The 17,500-nt window shown below is 44.8% G+C and overlaps 2 protein-coding genes across 2 annotated transcripts in view; both read left to right on the plus strand.

Moving 5' to 3' along the window:
* Positions 1 to 1,612: 1,612 nt before the first annotated feature.
* Positions 1,613 to 9,596, plus strand: LOC141804609 (phospholipid phosphatase-related protein type 5-like). Its single transcript, XM_074689126.1, has 7 exons — positions 1,613 to 1,623; positions 3,883 to 4,093; positions 5,571 to 5,703; positions 5,785 to 6,035; positions 6,337 to 6,513; positions 8,046 to 8,171; positions 9,468 to 9,596. Exons 2-7 carry the CDS (start codon positions 3,890 to 3,892, stop codon positions 9,495 to 9,497), a joined length of 921 nt encoding a protein of 306 aa, XP_074545227.1. The 5' UTR covers positions 1,613 to 1,623; positions 3,883 to 3,889; the 3' UTR covers positions 9,498 to 9,596.
* A 6,548-nt stretch (positions 9,597 to 16,144) lies between these two features.
* palmda (palmdelphin a) overlaps positions 16,145 to 17,500 on the plus strand; it is a 5,145-nt gene continuing 3,789 nt past the window's right edge. The window contains exons 1-4 of the mRNA XM_074689581.1: positions 16,145 to 16,201; positions 16,327 to 16,407; positions 17,244 to 17,374; positions 17,465 to 17,500. The exon at positions 17,465 to 17,500 is cut by the window's right edge and continues 79 nt beyond it. Coding sequence (XP_074545682.1) covers positions 16,157 to 16,201; positions 16,327 to 16,407; positions 17,244 to 17,374; positions 17,465 to 17,500 — 293 coding nt within the window. The 5' untranslated portion in view covers positions 16,145 to 16,156. The remainder of the gene's footprint in view (positions 16,202 to 16,326; positions 16,408 to 17,243; positions 17,375 to 17,464) is intronic.

The raw sequence follows: 17,500 nt of genomic DNA on the forward strand, positions 1-17,500 counted from the left end.
ATGATCGACCTTTAGTGGCTCTGAAGGTCATAGAACAAACACAACTGTGAAATATATTTCAGCAATAAGCAAACAAATGTTTCACCAAAGAGACAAATATTTCTCTGTAGAGACAAAAAACATTTTATGAAACTGAAAATTGCATCATGAGTTATACCTAATGAAATCCAACTTTCTCCAAAGTGCAAAAAATACATGAAATATCTGTGTGTGTGTGTGTGTGTGTGTGTGTGTGTGTGTGTGTGTGTGTGTGTGTGTGTGTGTGTGTGTGTGTGTGTGTGTGTGTGTACAATAAATATGTATCTGTGTGTAAAATATCCCAGGATCTTGATGAAACTCCACATCCCAATACTCTCTGTACAGTGATGACATCATATCTCAAACCCCCTCCGATTGGTCAGTCTATGTTAAATTATGAGTGATGTCATCCCAAGATGCTTTTACAAGAGTAGCTGTACACCCTTTCCTTTAATGGGAAGGTCCAGCTGGCGCCTCCAAGTGGATGCTGAGGCTGAGGTCCGAGCTCAGCTGCGGCTCAGGTGAACAGGTGAACAGGTGAAGCTGGGGCAGGTGATGGTGAGAATGAGGCAAATGTTGAACATGTTGAGTTGTCAGCCTGATCCAGCTCACATACTTTGCTCCATGTCCCGAAAAGCAGAAACACATTTTTAATGAGTACTGCATTTTGTGTGTTTGTGTGTGTGTGTGTGTGTGTGTGTGTGTGTGTGTGTGTGTGTGTGTGTGTGTGTGTGTGTGTGTGTGTGTGTGTGTGTGTGTGTAAAAATCGGAATCAATTCTGTCCTCCTGTGAGGTGTTTCTGTTTCCTGACGTGTTTCCTGTTCAGTGACCAGTAGTTTGGTAAAACATGTTTTAGAAGTGTTGAGTGGTTCAGGGCGTTCAGAGCCATGGGCTCTTTCTCAGAGATGATCCGTGTCCATCAGGTTTCTCACTCTGCTGTTTCAGCTCATACTGTAAAATGTGAATGTTTCTGCTGGCTGTTCTTTTCTGTGGTAACTGTTAGAAAGTGAGCTGTGCTGTGATAGGCTGGTATCCCACTGTGCCCAGTGACAGCCACGATAGTGGTAGACTCCTCTGTATCACTTTAAAAGTGTGTGCTCCTTCACTGTGGGGATCCAACCAGAAATAAAGCTCCTATACTTTAACTCCCTGACTTTGTATCTGACTGTCTGAACACTGGGTGCTGAATAAAGCAGCGCTCATTGGACACACACACACACACACACACACACACACACACACACACACAGGTTCATTCACCTTCACTTCAGAAAGCAGAGATTCACTGTTTCATATCTGTAGGAAGAACATGATCACAAAGAAGAACAAGCAGATAACAGTTAAAACAGTTTTAATGCTTTAGATAGAACACTGATTGAATATGGATAATGATGCTACTCAACACTGACATAAATATGTTAAGTTATTAAAGTGAATCTAACAGAGCACTGTCTTAGAGTCCAACTCAATCTTAAAATGCCAACAACAAGACAAGTTTCACCAACTGAATGTTTCACTGAAAGTGAAAAGGCGGGTGAACGCTGACCCTAAGAGTCACTGCGGGCAGAATTGATCAAATGCTCCTTCATCATGGCAGTTTTCATTCAGACACCACCCAGCAGCTTTGATGACATGGAGCGTTATCCTGCTGGAAGAAGCCATCAGAAGATGGGTACACTGTGCTCATAAAGGGATGGACATGGTCAGCAACAATACTCAGGTAGGCTGTGGGCTTTACAAACATAATACCTGAGGCTCACATTCAAGGACATCTGTCAGTGTTTGATGTCATTTAAAGGAAACCTTACTGGCTTTCATTCAAGACCAACTTCTCCAACAAATACTGAGGTTTTCTTTCAAAGTTTTATGTTTTTCCTTCTATTCTGTCAGCTCTATTACACCCAGGACCATCAGGGAGAACATACTGAGAAAGTGGAACACCCACAGGACACTAAGCTTACAGAAAACGTATGATATACACATCTGTGAGGCGTTACTGTCCACCCTAACTGGGAAGACTGGCTCAAGTAGGGGGCTGTCTGTGAGCTCCCAGGTTAAGGAGTCTGGAGCTGCTCACCTTTTAGTTGTCTTAGTTGGAGTCAGGGAAACCACCCTCCTCCTTCCTGACTGCTGCCTTCAAACTGATTCACGGATGGAGGGAGTTTGACTCTGTCCATGGGCTCCAATTTTGTAGACCAGGTGCAAGCGCAGGCCAGCGCACTTTGCAAGTTTCCTGCAGTGCCAAGAGCGCTGCAGTCAAGGCACAGAGAGGCGCAGTGGAGCGCAGAGGAGCGCGTCCATGCCTCCCTCTACGCAAATGGCAGAGAGGGAGGAGAAAAGCCGTGAGTGGGTTTAACACAGCCAAGCGCTGTTTTCACCAATCAAATGAGCGCCTCTCTTCGCCTTTAAATGCACTGCGGCCGAGGCGCAGCGTCTGATTGGTCTGAGTGATCCCCAGCACCGCGGAAAGTGTGCTGGAAAGGTAGTGGAGACGGTCAGAGCCATTGTCCCTGCAGCAGGAGAATGATTCCTTTGTCATTAATAGGAGTACAAAATGAAGAGACAGTTACACAGCTGGCTTATCCATTTAGAATACTTTTGATCCACCTGCACTCCTGGTTTGTCATCGACAAATAGCAGAACCTTTGGTGATATACTGTATACTCTCCCGGTGTCTCAGCTTCATTCTCCTTACAATAATGTACTCCATCTTTTTAGATCAGGTTAAAAATAAAGACTAAAACAGAGAAATATGGGACATCACGGGTAAATCCTGAGTGACATACATTTATTTGTTTTTTTTTTACTTTGCCTTTTCTCTCCCTCTTTTCTTTGAATTAAATGAAATGAGAGAAGCCAGATATATACTCAGTATCAGATGTTAAGGCTGTTTATTGTTTGATTGTAAGATGTGTAACAAACTTCCAGCTGCGGTCAGGTTAACTTTCCATTATGACAAACGGCTTTAATCTGACATCAGATGTGACGGGACAGTTGATACAGATATAAATGTATATTCTGGTTCAGGCAGTGACATTAAATAGTGATTACTGTGATTGTTTATTGCATTAAATGTGCCTGACACTCTGGAAACCTGCCTCTGAGGCTTTGTTGACATGTGCGCACATGTGCGCCTGTCACCAAATTACAGCTGTGGAGGGTGCGCTCCGCTTTGTGCCAAGGTTCCAGGTTGGGGCTGGCGAGCTTTAAGCACACTGTCTGCACTGTTTTTGGCACGAAATTGTCACTGCACCAACATGAATCTGCTGACATGGCGGTGCGCCGCACGAAATTAACACTGCGTGGGTGCACCAGGCTTGCGCCCCCTGCCCTGCGCCACGAAATTAGAGCCCCATGTCCTCATACAGAACCTGAGTAGAGAGGAGCAGGTCATGTGATTCACCACAGCACAGTGCTCTGCTGCCTTCAGGCCTCCAGAATAAAACATGCAGTCAGACTGTACTTTTGTTATTGTGGAGTCTTTTATTTTGAAGGGCTGAGCGCCCCGGGGCACTGGCTCCTCTGAAGTCCATCCTCTTCACATGGACGGGGTGGGCTCAGTGTTCAGGGCTTTCTGCTCTGTGAGTGGCTCTTTGAGACTGTTCAGTGAAATAGAATAAAGTCCTGCATTACTGCAGTCGGCTGATTCAGGGGACTTACAGGAGTGGAAAGACAGGGTCTGCCCAGCAGAATCACAGAAAAACCAAAGACCGCGTGTCTCTGAGAGGAGAATCCTCATCCTCCTCATCCTCCTCTGGGATTTGATACCTACTGCAGCCTTGGGGCTCTGGACCAGTCTTACAGCTGTGTTGGATCTTATCCCTGTGGTAACAGAGTCCAGGACCTGGTTGGACCTGCTGTTGGATCCATCATGCTGTACTTCCAGGTGGTGATCCTAGCAGCCGTGATGATGCTGGTTTATTACTGCGAGTTCACGGACACCTTCAGCCCGACAGAGCAGGGCTTCATCTGCAGAGACCCGACCCTCTCCAAACCGGACCCCGGACCAGAACAAGAGAGTCGGGTCCAGCCTGTGTTCCTGTACTCCGTGCTAGGAGGACTGCCTGTGGTGCTGGTGAGTCTGACGGTGGGGTGATCCGTGTCATTGTGTGTGAGTGATGGGGTACAGGCGTCTGTCAGAGGCTGCTGTGGGGTGGACGTGTTGTTCTAACCTCAGAGGAACTTAAACCCAATGACCTGCTGAATCCACCTCAGTCTCATCTGGAGACTGATCCAGAGTCACGTCCAGGGTTCAGTTACTGTGAGAGGTCTGTGGAGGGATTGTGTATAGGTGCCTCTGTAGCTCTGGGACCAATAAACCACATTCACACTCTGAGGTCAGAGGAGAACCTTCAGTATCAACAAGAACTCTCTACCTGGCCACCAGGGGCAGTGTGCTGTAGTCAGGTTGGTGTCTTGGTTCTGTCTCTGTCCATGATGAAGCCAGCACGTGGGTTTCAGTCTGTTCATGCTTTGATATCACAGAGCAGGAGCAGGTCCGCAGCCAGGTGGGCTGAGTCCAGCTAAGTCCAGTAGAGTCCTGCTGAGTTTGCTCAAGGTGTTCACTTTCTCCTCCTTAGTGTGGCTTAATAAATCACAAACTGAGTACACAGACTGTACAGACCCCTTTGGTGACTACACAGGGTTCAATATGAGACCCTGGGCCGGTCTGGAGCTGTAGCCACACTCAGAGCCCCCATAGAAAACTCGTGAAATGTGTGAACTCAAGGTCATTAGCCTCTGGTAGAATTTCCTAAAAGATGCAGGCTGAGAGTCTGTGAGGACCCAGGGTGGCAGAGAGATGACATTCAGATCTTGAGACCTGTATGGACCCCACATGTCTGTCTGTTTACATGTAGAGTGGACCGAGGAGCTGTCATCAGTGGGGCTCCATGCTGCCCCATTCAATCCATCATAGCTTCAAACCTTGCTCTAAAGTCTCACACTTCAGGTCTGATGTCTTCTCCCTAAAGGGACCCTAATACTCCAGAGAACACAAAGAGTACAGCTGAGACAGAGGGTTTAGTCCATACATTGACACTGCTAAAGCTCCCAGAACTGACTGACAGACTGACCGACAGCAGCTACTGGCACAAGGGGGGTAAAGTCCATCAGCACATCAATCATTTGGTCTCTGAGGCCCATGAGTTCATAAGTCCATGCATCCATCAGATCCATAAGTCCATCAGGTCTGTCTGACCAATGAGGTCCATAAGGTCTTCAGTCCATAAGATCAATCAGTCCATCAGTCCATCAGGACATCAGCAGGTACATAGGTCCATCAGTCCATCGGTTCATTATGTCCATCAATAAACACAAGCTGAAGAGGATCAGCCTCCAGAAGCTGCTGGCAGTGTGTGTGTGTGTTTGTGTGTGTGTGTGTGTGTGTGTGTGTGTGTGTGTGTGTGTGTGTGTGTGTGTGTGTGTGTGTGTGTGTGTGTGTGTGTGTGTGTGTGTGTGTGTGTGTGTGTGTGTGTGTTTTATTTTACAATCTTGTTGTAATGAACCCTTTCCTCAGGTATTCAGTTGTTCTTTTGTCATTCTTCCCGCAGATCTCAGGTGTAGAGCTGATCATCTTCCTGCTCCACCTCAACTCTCACAGCCTGTACGCCCAGGAGAAGGCTGTGGTGATGGGGGACTGTTGCTACCTGAACCCTATGGTGCGCAGGACCTTCAGATTCCTGGGTCTGTTTTTGATCATATTTGACCAAATAACGTCAGAGTCTTTTATGTGACTTTAACTCAACTAACACTCTGTCTCTGCAGGTGTGTACGCCTTTGGTCTGTTCACGACAGACATCTTTCTAAACGCAGGTCAGCTGATCACAGGAAGTCTGGCCCCTCACTTCCTGTCCGTCTGTCAGCCTAATTACTCCACCTTTTGCTGCGATGACACATCGACCTTCATCAGCCAATCAGACGCTTGCATGGGTGATCCTGATGACATCATAAGGGCCAGGAAGACGTTTCCGTGTAAGGAGGCAGGGCTGAGTGTGTTCACAGCTGTCTACCTCTCGGTGAGTGTTTCCTCAGACCCCTGAGTCTGACCGTTCAACAGGGGATAAAACCATGTGACTGGATCTTGCACCCTATTCTCGCCATCCTACCTAACCCCCCCCCCCCTTTCCTCACCATCCTCAATATCCTCACAATACTTCCTATACCCTCTGTTCTTTCTTTGTTTTTGTTGTTTATTATTGTTGTTTATTGTTTTTTTTATGTTGTTTTGATCTGTTGTTGCTGTTGTTGTTTTGTAGCTGTAAGCCTGTCTTCCTGTTTATCCTGAGAAGTCTTAAAGAACACCCTGTATTTTTTCAGATGTACATCATGTCCTGTGTGGGCCCCGGTGGGGGGTGTCTGACGGGGCCCCTCGTCAGCCTCTCATTGGTGGGTCTGGCTGTCCTGACGGGCATCAACAGAGTGGCTGAGTACAGAAACCACTGGAGCGATGTGGTTGCGGGACAGGCCATAGGGGTTGCTGTGGCTGTGTTTCTGGTCAGTACTTCTTTTATCCTCTTTTGTCCGCTCTGTGAATGAGGACCAAGTCTGAGGACTGACCTCTGACCTCTGACACCTGGAACCAGAAAGAGTCTCAGTTAATCAGACACACTGTCCTACAAGCATCCAACATTTCCCTGATACACACACTGCCAGACTGCTGCTCTACTGCTCACCTCAGATCACCACCATTTCACACACACACACACACACACACACACACACACACACACACACACACACACACACACACACACACACACACACACACACACACACACACACACACACACACACACACTTCAGAATAAATGGGCCCTAATGGACTGATGTGCTTCAGGGCCTTAACACTGGACTGAACCTGAATTCTTCTTGTGTTAAACAAGTCATGCACGATGGTCCGGTCCAAACAAAGAGCTGGGTAACATCCAACTTCTAACAATGTCTTACCCCTGAAGTCATGGTGAAGATATCCCATCATGCACCTCTCTGTGTCAGGCTCTTTGTCCATGATTTTAAACTGGTTTGTTCACTCTCACTCATTGTAGTGTTGGCCCGTCTCTGTGTCCCTTAAAGTGTCTTCAGGTGTATCCTTGCATCTCTCTGTGTCCCTTAAAGTGTCTTCAGGTGTATCCTTGCATCTCTCTGTGTCCCTTAGAGTGTCTTCAGGTGTATCCTTGCATCTCTCTGTGTCCCTTAAAGTGTCTTCAGGTGTATCCTTGCATCTCTCTGTGTCCCTTAGAGTGTCTTCAGGTGTATCCTTGCATCTCTCTGTGTCCCTTAGAGTGTCTTCAGGTGTATCCTTGCATCTCTCTGTGTCCCTTAAAGTGTCTTCAGGTGTATCCTTGCATCTCTCTGTGTCCCTTAGAGTGTCTTCAGGTGTATCCTTGCATCTCTCTGTGTCCCTTAGAGTGTCTCCTTAGAGTGTCTTCAGGTGTGTCTCTGTGTCATGAACAGCAGTAACTATTCCCTAATCTACACTTTAAACATTTATTATCTATAGCTCTACATTTCTCTAGTAGCTTCTCAACCCCCAGAGAACTGCCCGACCTGGGGTAGTACTTTTCGGAGGTCCAGGGACACTCAAATGTTTCTGATTGGTGGAGCAGCCACAGTGTTTGTGCTGGACTTGGTTTAGTACCTCCTAAACAATGGTCTTCTTTGAGCCTGATAGTGTGGATGTGTCTCTGTCAGCTTTGGTGTTCAGTTTAAAAAGTGACCCTGGAAAGTGAAGACGTTGCCATCAGTGAGTTGGCCTTTTCTGTCCCAGGTGGGCTGTGGGCTTCCAGCACTCATCTTCAAAACTTCTTAACTTGCTCCTGTTATTCCCTGTGTGCACTCTTAGTTCTTCAGTGGGTCATGACTGTTTCCACCCTGAACAGCTCCTGTCTCTTATCATCCTCAGGGTCTTTACATTCTTCTCTTCCTGTCTGTTTGTGTGGACATGGAGCTCTGTATGTATCTTGTGTTTGACTGCTCTGTCTCTGAGTGTCCCTGTCTAACTGCGATCTTGCTGTTTGTCCTCTTAGGTGGTCTTTGTGGTCCAGTATTTTAAAAAGAGGCGTGTGATGTCTCGCAGTCTGTCTGATGCAGGGACAGCCAACAATGAAGAAGGTTTCAACATCACCACCACCGAGAAATACATCATCACACAGGTAACACACCTCCCATCCCTGACGGCTGAAATACACCAGAAAAACTATCACTATGAATCTAGTGTTGCCATTCTGGTTCGACTGTATGCATCAAAGCATCATCTCAGGTCTAAAACAAAAAATGGAGCTATATATCCTTTATTGTTATTTACCTTAAAGGGCAACTCTGTTTTTTTTGACACTTGGACCTTATTTATAGGTGTGTGCATGCTCATATACTCACTCAGACAAACATCGTGCAGCTCGGAGTCCTTCAGAAGTTATTTAGATCCAGCTGATTTTAGCCGCACTTAGCGGGGGTCACGGCAAGGGAGCTTCAGCGCGGGACATAATCTCTGCAAAATCGCTCATTTCGGCTATATTTTTTCATCCATCGCCAGTGTTATCATAAAGTCAGCTCGTCTACCGTCTTCAGACTACGACTCCGAGTTTGACGGTTGTCCTTACCGGTTTGAGCCTGAGTACACGGACGAGGAGCTCCATGAAAGAAGGATGCAGAGGGAGAGAGGCGAAGAGCTGGCTCGAGAACAACAAACAGGAGCACGTCCAAGACTCAATGCAAACTGGTGGTGCGGTTGTGGACGTGCTCCTCTTAGTTGTTCTCGAGCCAGCTCTTCGCCTCTCTCCCTCTGCATCCTTCTTTCATGGAGCTCCTCGTCCGTGTACTCAGGCTCAAACCGGTAAGGACAACCGTCAAACTCGGGGTCGTAGTCTGAAGACGGTAGACGAGCTGACTTTATAACACTGGAGATGGATGAAAAAATATAGCCGAAATGAGCGATTTTGCAGAGATTATGTCCCGTGCTGAAGCTCCCTTGCCGTGGCCCCCGCTAAGTGCAGCTAAAATGGGTTGGATCTAAATAACTTCTGAAGGACTCCGAGCTGCACGATGTTTGTCTGAGTGAGTATATGAGCATGCACACACCTATAAATAAGGTCCAGGTGTCAAAAAACCAGAGTTGCCCTTTAAGATTTTGAAAAGGTATAATATTCAGGGGATTCAAGCACAGCTTGTCACTCTCTTTACTTCTGCGTTTCACTGCACTTTTTTGTTAATTTTCACTGACATGGACAACAGCCAATCAAAGAAGATGAGTCCTTCATCCAATAACATTAAGAGATATGATGACGACTGGGTCCGCCCACTTACTGCCTAAAGTCAGGAAACTTTTTTTTTTCTTTTAAACCAAATGAAAAAAATGAAAATGAGACGAAACCTAAAAAGATTATTCTACCAACATTTTTTCTTTGTTTTTAATTCAAACACCTTTTTTTACTTCTTTACTTCTCCCACAGAGCTCAGGATCTGTCTCAGAGATCACATGACTGTGACCCCCCTGGACAGGGGGACACAGAGGACTTCTTCATACCTGGACCTTCACATTGAAAGACTCCTGGCTGATGCTTTGTTGAACTGGAGGGAGCAGATGGTCCGTGCTTCTGTGCTGTGCTGATGGACGGGAGCTGCTGGAAACCACTGACTGTCACTGACTCCATGCTCCTCTCCTCCTGCTGTCTCCACTCCATGCTTCCTGATGGAGCAGTTCACAGACAGGAGAGCGCCCCCCTCTGGTGGAGCAGTGACGTCTCTGTCATGTTTGTGTGTAATTAGAGTTTGAGTCTGTCATAAACCTGCATGATTCCTTTAGCTTGAGAGCTGGACACCACCCTGACCTCCCTGTTTGATGGATGTTCCTCTGAACTTTATAAGATATTTAGACAGAGATTTAAAACTTCAATCAGTGTCTGAGATGACTGTCTCACAGGTGCCCAAAGACATCACAGAGATACAGGTAGATCTGTCACACATTCATATTCATCCTGTAGGGCTGCTGTTCTCAACCTTGGGGACCTCCATTAGGGGTCACAATATGATTCTTGGGGGACTTCAAATCATTTTGAAATAATATAGCTAATATTAAATTACAGAATGTCAGACAAGGAGTTGATTTGGATGATTAGTGCTTCATTATTTAGCAAAACTTCATCGTATCAACAAAGTTTGTATGATCTGTCACATCTTAGCTTTGACAGTGAAAAGGGCAGAATGGGCAGACAGACAGCGAAAGATTTACAAGAACAAAAAAAAAAAAAAAAATTTAAGTATGGAAAGATCAAATTTTTTTGACTCTATCCGTTTTTATATTCAGCAACATAAATGTTCAGAATGAAACGGGGCCTGTTTTTCTCCCCTTTGTGTCTGGCTTAGGTTTCACTCAGTATGTGTTGGTTGTTGTTTTCTTTAAATCAAAAAGAAAAATAAAGTTTAATTTTTTTTCTTTATATGTTAACTGTAACTGAGGAGCACACAAAATATGTAGAATAATATAATGGAGTGGCTTGTAGTCCAGAAAGTATGGTACTGACTTTATCACTAAAAAATGACTGTTGTTAATAAATATTTAAGCAGACAGTGTTTTCTGCTGTTTTTTTCACTTAAGTCATTAATCTTTTAAATAAATCTTCTACTTTCACAACTTTCATTAAATGCAATAGTAAACTCCTCCTTTTATGACTTTTTGGCTTCATAGACTGCATATTTTCATATTTAAGGAGAACAACCTTACACACACCCTGATCAGGCGACTGGAAAAACTGGTGAAGAGAGCTAGCTCTGTGGTTGGATCCAGTTTGGACTCACTGGAGGCTGTGGTGGAAAGGTATACACAGAAGAAAGTGGAGGCCATCATTCATCACACTGATCACCCACTTCACATCATCCTTGACCAGAGAAACAGCAGCAGTGGACGACTCAGCTCTCTGCGCTGCAGGACTGAGAGATACAGAAGATAGTTCCTCCCTGCAGCCACCAGAGTCTTTAATTCCTTAATATTTGGAAGATGAGCCCAAACTACATGAATTTCCCTTAGGGGATGAATAAAGTATTTTTTTTTAAATTTTATCTTATCTTATCTTATCTTATTAGAGCTAAAGTTAAGTCTAGCATGTCATCATCAGCTTTATTCATTTTAAACATAACTATCCAACAATTAAGTTGTGTGTAGTGAATATGCTGAGTGGCAAGTAATTCTCAATATATATATATATATATATATAAATATATATATATATATATATATATATATATATATATATATATATATATATATATATATATATATATATATATATATATATATATATATATTTCTGTGTGTGTGTGTGTGTGCGTGCGTGTGTGTGTGTGTTTGTATTTACACACATATTTAATCTTTCATTTTAAAACTTAAATTAATTACCCAAACTTAAATCAACAATTTCACAGATTCCTGAAGTTAAAACAAAAATATACAAACAAAACAAACCAACAAACCAACAAAAATGCTGCAACTGTTGTTGTCAGTGGGATTAAAGTGATGAAGGAAACAGTGCAGACATAAAGACCCCAGCTCTCTGATTGGTCTCTGATTTATAAAGCAGTCTGTAACAGACTAACAGCTGGCAGCTAACGGGTAGAGCACTCTGTTGTCGGGATGTCCATGAACTCAGCGCAGGGTTTAAAGCGAACAGACAGTCCTCTCTGTTATTGGCTGACAGTGCGGCAACCAGCTGTCAATCAGCAGAAAAGCACACAAAGACCCGCCCACCTCCCACCTGCAGCCGGGATATCCCAGGCTCCAGAGAGCGAAAGAGACACACACACACACACACACACGTCAGCACGAGGAGGAGACGTCTGCACGCAGGTAGGCTGAATGAGACTTTTATTTTGAAAGAGTCAGTTTGTGAATGTGACTTTTAAAGTTGTCATAAGGTTTTAACATCCAGGGACCTTCAAGTGAACTGATAAACCCTGCTCCTTGTCAGGTCACAGCTCTACAGCCTTAACTCTGACTGCAACACCGAGCTCCTCACTAACATCAGCTCTGAACTGGTTCACCAAGGTTAAAGCAGAGGTAAAGAAAAGTTAAAGCAGAGTGTAACAGGGTTAGTGCAGAGTTAAGGAAAAGTTAAAAATAGTCAAAGAAGAGTTAAAGCAGAATCAAGGCAGAATTGAACAGGGTGAAGCAAAGTTAAAGTCGAATTAAAGCAGAGTTAAACGGAGTTAAACAGAGTTAAAGAAGGTTTAAATTAGAGAATTAGAGCATCTGGTAAAAGCAGAGTTAATCATGGTTAAAAAGAGTTAAAGCAGGGTCCTAACCCTAACCCAAAGTTAAAGCTGAGTCAAGGCAGGGTCAAAGGAGCTAAAAGCTGCACATACACAGAGTTTCTGTATAGGTGAGGCAGTGTTGTGCCTGGAGACAAACAGAGAAACAGAGAGGTGAAGCTAATCCTTAATTCTGTTTAAGCTTCAGTTTCTCCTCATGCTGCAGCTCTGTCTCTGCACCCTGACCAACTGTTCAGACCACAGCGAGGTGAGCGTCCCCAGAGCAACTTTAATCCACTTTACTGCAAGAAACACTCTGCAGTGACCCTACAGAGCGAGAAGAGGGGAACTGTTCTCCTCTTTACTGTTCAGCTCTGTGTGTTAGAGACGTTCAACCCATCATCTGCTCAGAACCCAGATTATTAATGAACGATAATCTTAATTTACTTAAAGAGGGAGCATTTAAATGTTTACCTTTCAATTCATCCTGAAGAGCTGAAGTTTACACACACACACACACACACACACACACACACACACACACACACACACACACACACACACACACACACACACACACACACACACACACACACTCTGTGGGATTGTCTGAAGTTGCCAAGCAGATGGTTTACACAGATTATCAGCTTCGTTAACAGCAGATTAAGTCAGAGAAGCTGCTCCTCTGCACACTGACTGACTGCATGTCAACATGTTCATGTGCAAACACCTCTGTTGTCCCATCCTTTGCTGGTGTCCTGTGGGATTCTGGGTAAAGTTTCCAGCTGCAGTCAGGCTGAGCTGCTCTGAGGCTGCAGCAGGTGGAGATCTGGTGGAGATCTAGTGGAGATCAGGTGGAGATCAGGTGGAGATCAGGGGACCTGTGGAACTGGTGGAGTGCTTGCACCATGTGTTCAGTGTGATGTTTGTAATCAAGATGCTTCATCCTCTTTCCTACTCCCAGCATGCCCTGTCACATTCATTCATTCATTCATCACACAGTGAATCCATTTACTCACACTCAGCACAAACAGGAAGACAAATACTGACACCCTGGAGTCAGACCCTACTTCACCCAGCACCCTGCTCACTGTGGCTACCACAGCGTCTTCTTCACATCATGTCCCCCTGTCCAACCCCTCCCCTCCCCCAACAGGAACCCTCAGGCTGTGGTTTTCCAGGACAGTCTGTACAGAGTACCAGTGACCGTTACAAACACTCTGAGCTTTTATTTTGTAGGAGTGAAGTCAGTCATCCTGATGTGAAAGGATTGATGATGGACGTGATGTGACAGCTGAGTAACCCTCTGTGTGTGTATGTGTGTGTGTGGGTCAAGTTGGGCCTTGGCCTTGGGCTCTTGGACTGTTCAGTTCCACTTGAATTAAGTTCATAGTGGGCTGACTGGTTTGTCTCAGGGTCCTTCCTCCCGCTGACCTGAGGCTGTAGGTCAAAGTTAGCATGCTGTTTGTTTAGAGAGTGTTTATGTGTGTCCGTACTCCATTAAACACCAGTGAGCTCACCTTTAGCTTCCTGTGGAGACATCTTGGTGGGACCCTGAGCCTGAGCTCGTGCTGGAAACAGAAGCAGTGATTATGACCCCCCCCCCCCCCCCCCCCAGCACACAGCATGACCCCTTTTTAAATGTGGATGTGGCGGAACCCTGGCTCCTGACCCTCTTCTATATTAAACACACACACACACACACACACACACACACACACACACACACCACAGACAGCACCACGCTGTCGGTGCACAGCGTCAAATGTTTTAACCAGCTTTTAACTGGAGTCAGCTACTATGTTGTGTGTTTGTGTTGGTCCCTCTGGAACAAACAGCACACTCTAACTCGGGGGTCTGTAACCTTTACTTTAAAAAGAGCCTTTTTTTCCCAGATCACCTGAACTGTGGTCATTCCAGAGCCCCTAAATCTGCTCTATCTTTACAATGGAGACAGCAGTATATAGTATGAAACTCTAAACATAATAAAATCTAGTGAAATATTATCTAAACCAGGTTTCTAAAATGCTAAAATTGCAAAATATTTGAAATATTACGCGAATTTGAAAACATTGAAAATATAGGTTTAGTAATTACTTTTTTGTTGTTTGCTAATGTCTTACCACATATCAATTATGTACATTAAGCCAGCACTCTGTCAGGTAAATGAATCCATCCTCACAGAATTAAAATCTGTATTTTCTTCCAGATGAGTCTTTTTGTAGATGTAGTTATCTTCCCAGGGCTGTAAAATTTGAGGTTAGCCACAGGTGCATGGAAAGTTGGTGGGCTGTTGATGTTGGAGGTGAAGTAGAGCGGTGGCAGGCTTTATTGACAGATGGGATGGAGATTTTGTTTAATTAGTGTTAATAACTTTAATCATCAATACCCCCTGTTAGAAAATAAAAATCCTCCATTTAAAGCATATTTTTCTAAGGCTACAAGGAGCCACTGCAAAGGAGTCAAAGAGCCACAGGTTGCAGACTGTTGCCCACACTGATCCACAAGTGTTCAATGAGGATCACACTGCTGGCAGGCCCAGGCCCAGGCCCAGGCCTAGGCCCAGGTCCAGACTCGGGCTCAGGCTCAGGCCCAGGCCCATGCACAGGCCCAGGCCCAGGCTCAGGCCCAGGCCCAGGCCCAGGTCCAGACTCGGGCTCAGGCTCAGGCCCAGGCCCATGCACAGGCCCAGGCCCAGGTCCAGGTCCAGGCTCAGGCTCAGGCTCAGGCTGTTTGGCATTGGCAGAGGATCTGGTAAATGGGCTCATCCAAAGGCTTGTTCTTCACACGTGTCTCCATTTACAGAGAGAGAAACAGGCTTTACAGCAGGATCAGAGCAATTACTAAGAAGCATGGTCAGAACAAAGGAAGACTGACAAACACTGACTGCCCTACTCTCTGAGCTCACTTTATGATGGGAGCAGTTTTGTCATGAAGTGTTAGTGATAGCTGAATTGTCATTCGACTGAGCTGAATATCTGCTGTCATCCAGCGTCACACAACACCTCTTCACCTGTCGTAATAAAACTGACCTATAGCGGGCTCCGTCTCCTGTGTTGTTATGTGACAGGCTGGTAAAACAGATGATACCAGCTCTAAATATTTATTTACAGAGCACAGAGCATTGGCCTGCAGTATGACATACAGTGGTCCATTTCTTTGGGTCATGTCTCACAGAAACACAGTCTTTCCTCTGTGGAATGTTCCCTCAGTTTAAAGCTCTGTTACACATATATTCTTTTCAGGAAAAAAACTCCTTCTCCCCTGTTTCCTTGTTTCATCCACTCTATGATCTCAGTCTAAAGCTCTAACAGCAGATCACAGTCTCTGCCTGTCAGTGAGGAAAGGTGGAACCTATCATAGAAAGTGGTCACCACACCTCAATGAAGAAGGGACACCCTAAAAGACAGGAGGAGGAGAAAGTCACTGGCCAATAATAACTAAACATCAGAGCAGAGTGAGGAAAGAGCATGACCCATTCAACACCGAGGGCAGCTGGAGCAGGAACCCACTGACACACAGGTTAAAAATACATCAGACCTGACCCTGGGCTTTATAAAAACCTCAGGGCTAGATCTGTTTCCCCCGACATCAGCAGAGCCAGGACACACTGCAGCTCTTTACTGCAGCTCTTTACTACAGCCTGTTGAAATGAAATTTTATCAGTCTATAATTATTTAAACAGCAGAATTACAACAGGTTATCTCAAGACACTTTCTAGGCTATGACCTGTTTAAAGTACATATTTAGGTTTACAGCTGTCATTCAGAGTAAAACTTCATCTGACTGAAGAACTATCTTTTTCTATTTCTTCTCTGTCTGTCTGTCTGTCTGTCTGTCTGTCTGTCTGTCTGTCTGTCTGTCTGTCTGTCTGTCTGTCTGTCTGTCTGTCTGCAGGATGGAGGAGTCTGACCTGCTGAAGGAGCGGCTGCATGCTATCACTGTAATACTCCACACTCACACAACACCTGCTGCAGGACAGTCACCTGTTCATTCAGTCCAATAAAACATACTGCATGACTCATCTAAATGTTGTGCGAGCTGAATGGTCTATGTCTGCTGTAACAGGAGAAACATCGCATCCAGGAAGTAATCAGGAGGAAGAAACTGGAACTGGACCAGGAGAAACTCAAACTACAGCACCTGAAGGTAGGCTCATCTCAGTCACAGCTTCACTACATTTGAAAGCAAGGCCATGCAGCAGTCAGACCATTCAACAATCAGACCATTCAACAATCAGACTATTCAACAATCAGACTATTCAACAATCAGACAGTTATACAGTCAGACCATTCAACAATCAGACTATTCAACAATCAGACAGTTATACAGTCAGACCATTCAACAATCAGACTATTCAACAATCAGACAATTATACAGTCAGACCATTCAACAATCAGACTATTCAACAATCAGACAGTTATACAGTCAGACCATTCAACAATCAGACTATTCAACAATCAGACTATTCAACAATCAGATAGTTATGCAGTCAGACCATTTAACAATCAGACTATTCAACAATCAGACTATTCAACAATCAGATAGTTATGCAGTCAGACCATTTAACAATCAGACTATTCAACAATCAGACCATTCAACCAGCAGACCACTCAAAATTAGACTATTCAACAATCAGATCATTTAACAGTGGGACTATTCAACAGTTAAATCATTCAAAAATCAGATGATTTGTCAATCAGACTGTTGAACTGTCAGGCCATTCAACAATCAGATCATTCAACATCAGACCATTTAACAGTGACACCATTCAGCAGTTGGATCAGATGAGGTATTTTAGTAGACTTCTTAACTAAGATGTCTTGGGTTTGTTCAGACTCTCAGTCAGAATGATCAGTTTGCTGGAATCATCAGAGTGAAGAGGACATCATTTTACTCCTGGTTGTCAATAAGACCCCAGACTACAGAAATAAAGGGGGTATGTTTACAAACAGGTTTGGTTCTCTGTCCTTTGACACCTTCAGAAAAAGTCTCTTAGAGAGCAGTGGCTGCTGCAAGGACCAGCTACCCACAATGCATCAGGCTCCCCACAGCAACAACAGAGCCCTGTGAGCAACCATCAAGAGACCAAAGCTCTGCAGCTCAACATCCACAGGTGCCACACACACACACACACACACACACACACACACAGATAAACCTGACTTACAGGTCACTAACTATGCGAGCGTCTCTGATCCATCAGGATAGAAATGGACATTTTGTCTCTGGAGAGGGAGGA

This window comes from Halichoeres trimaculatus, unplaced genomic scaffold (genome assembly GCF_033239565.1).
Source record: "Halichoeres trimaculatus isolate MK-OKI-2021-1 unplaced genomic scaffold, fHalTri1.1 fHalTri1_scaffold_15, whole genome shotgun sequence".
In the NCBI taxonomy this organism is placed as follows: Eukaryota; Metazoa; Chordata; class Actinopteri; order Labriformes; family Labridae; genus Halichoeres; species Halichoeres trimaculatus.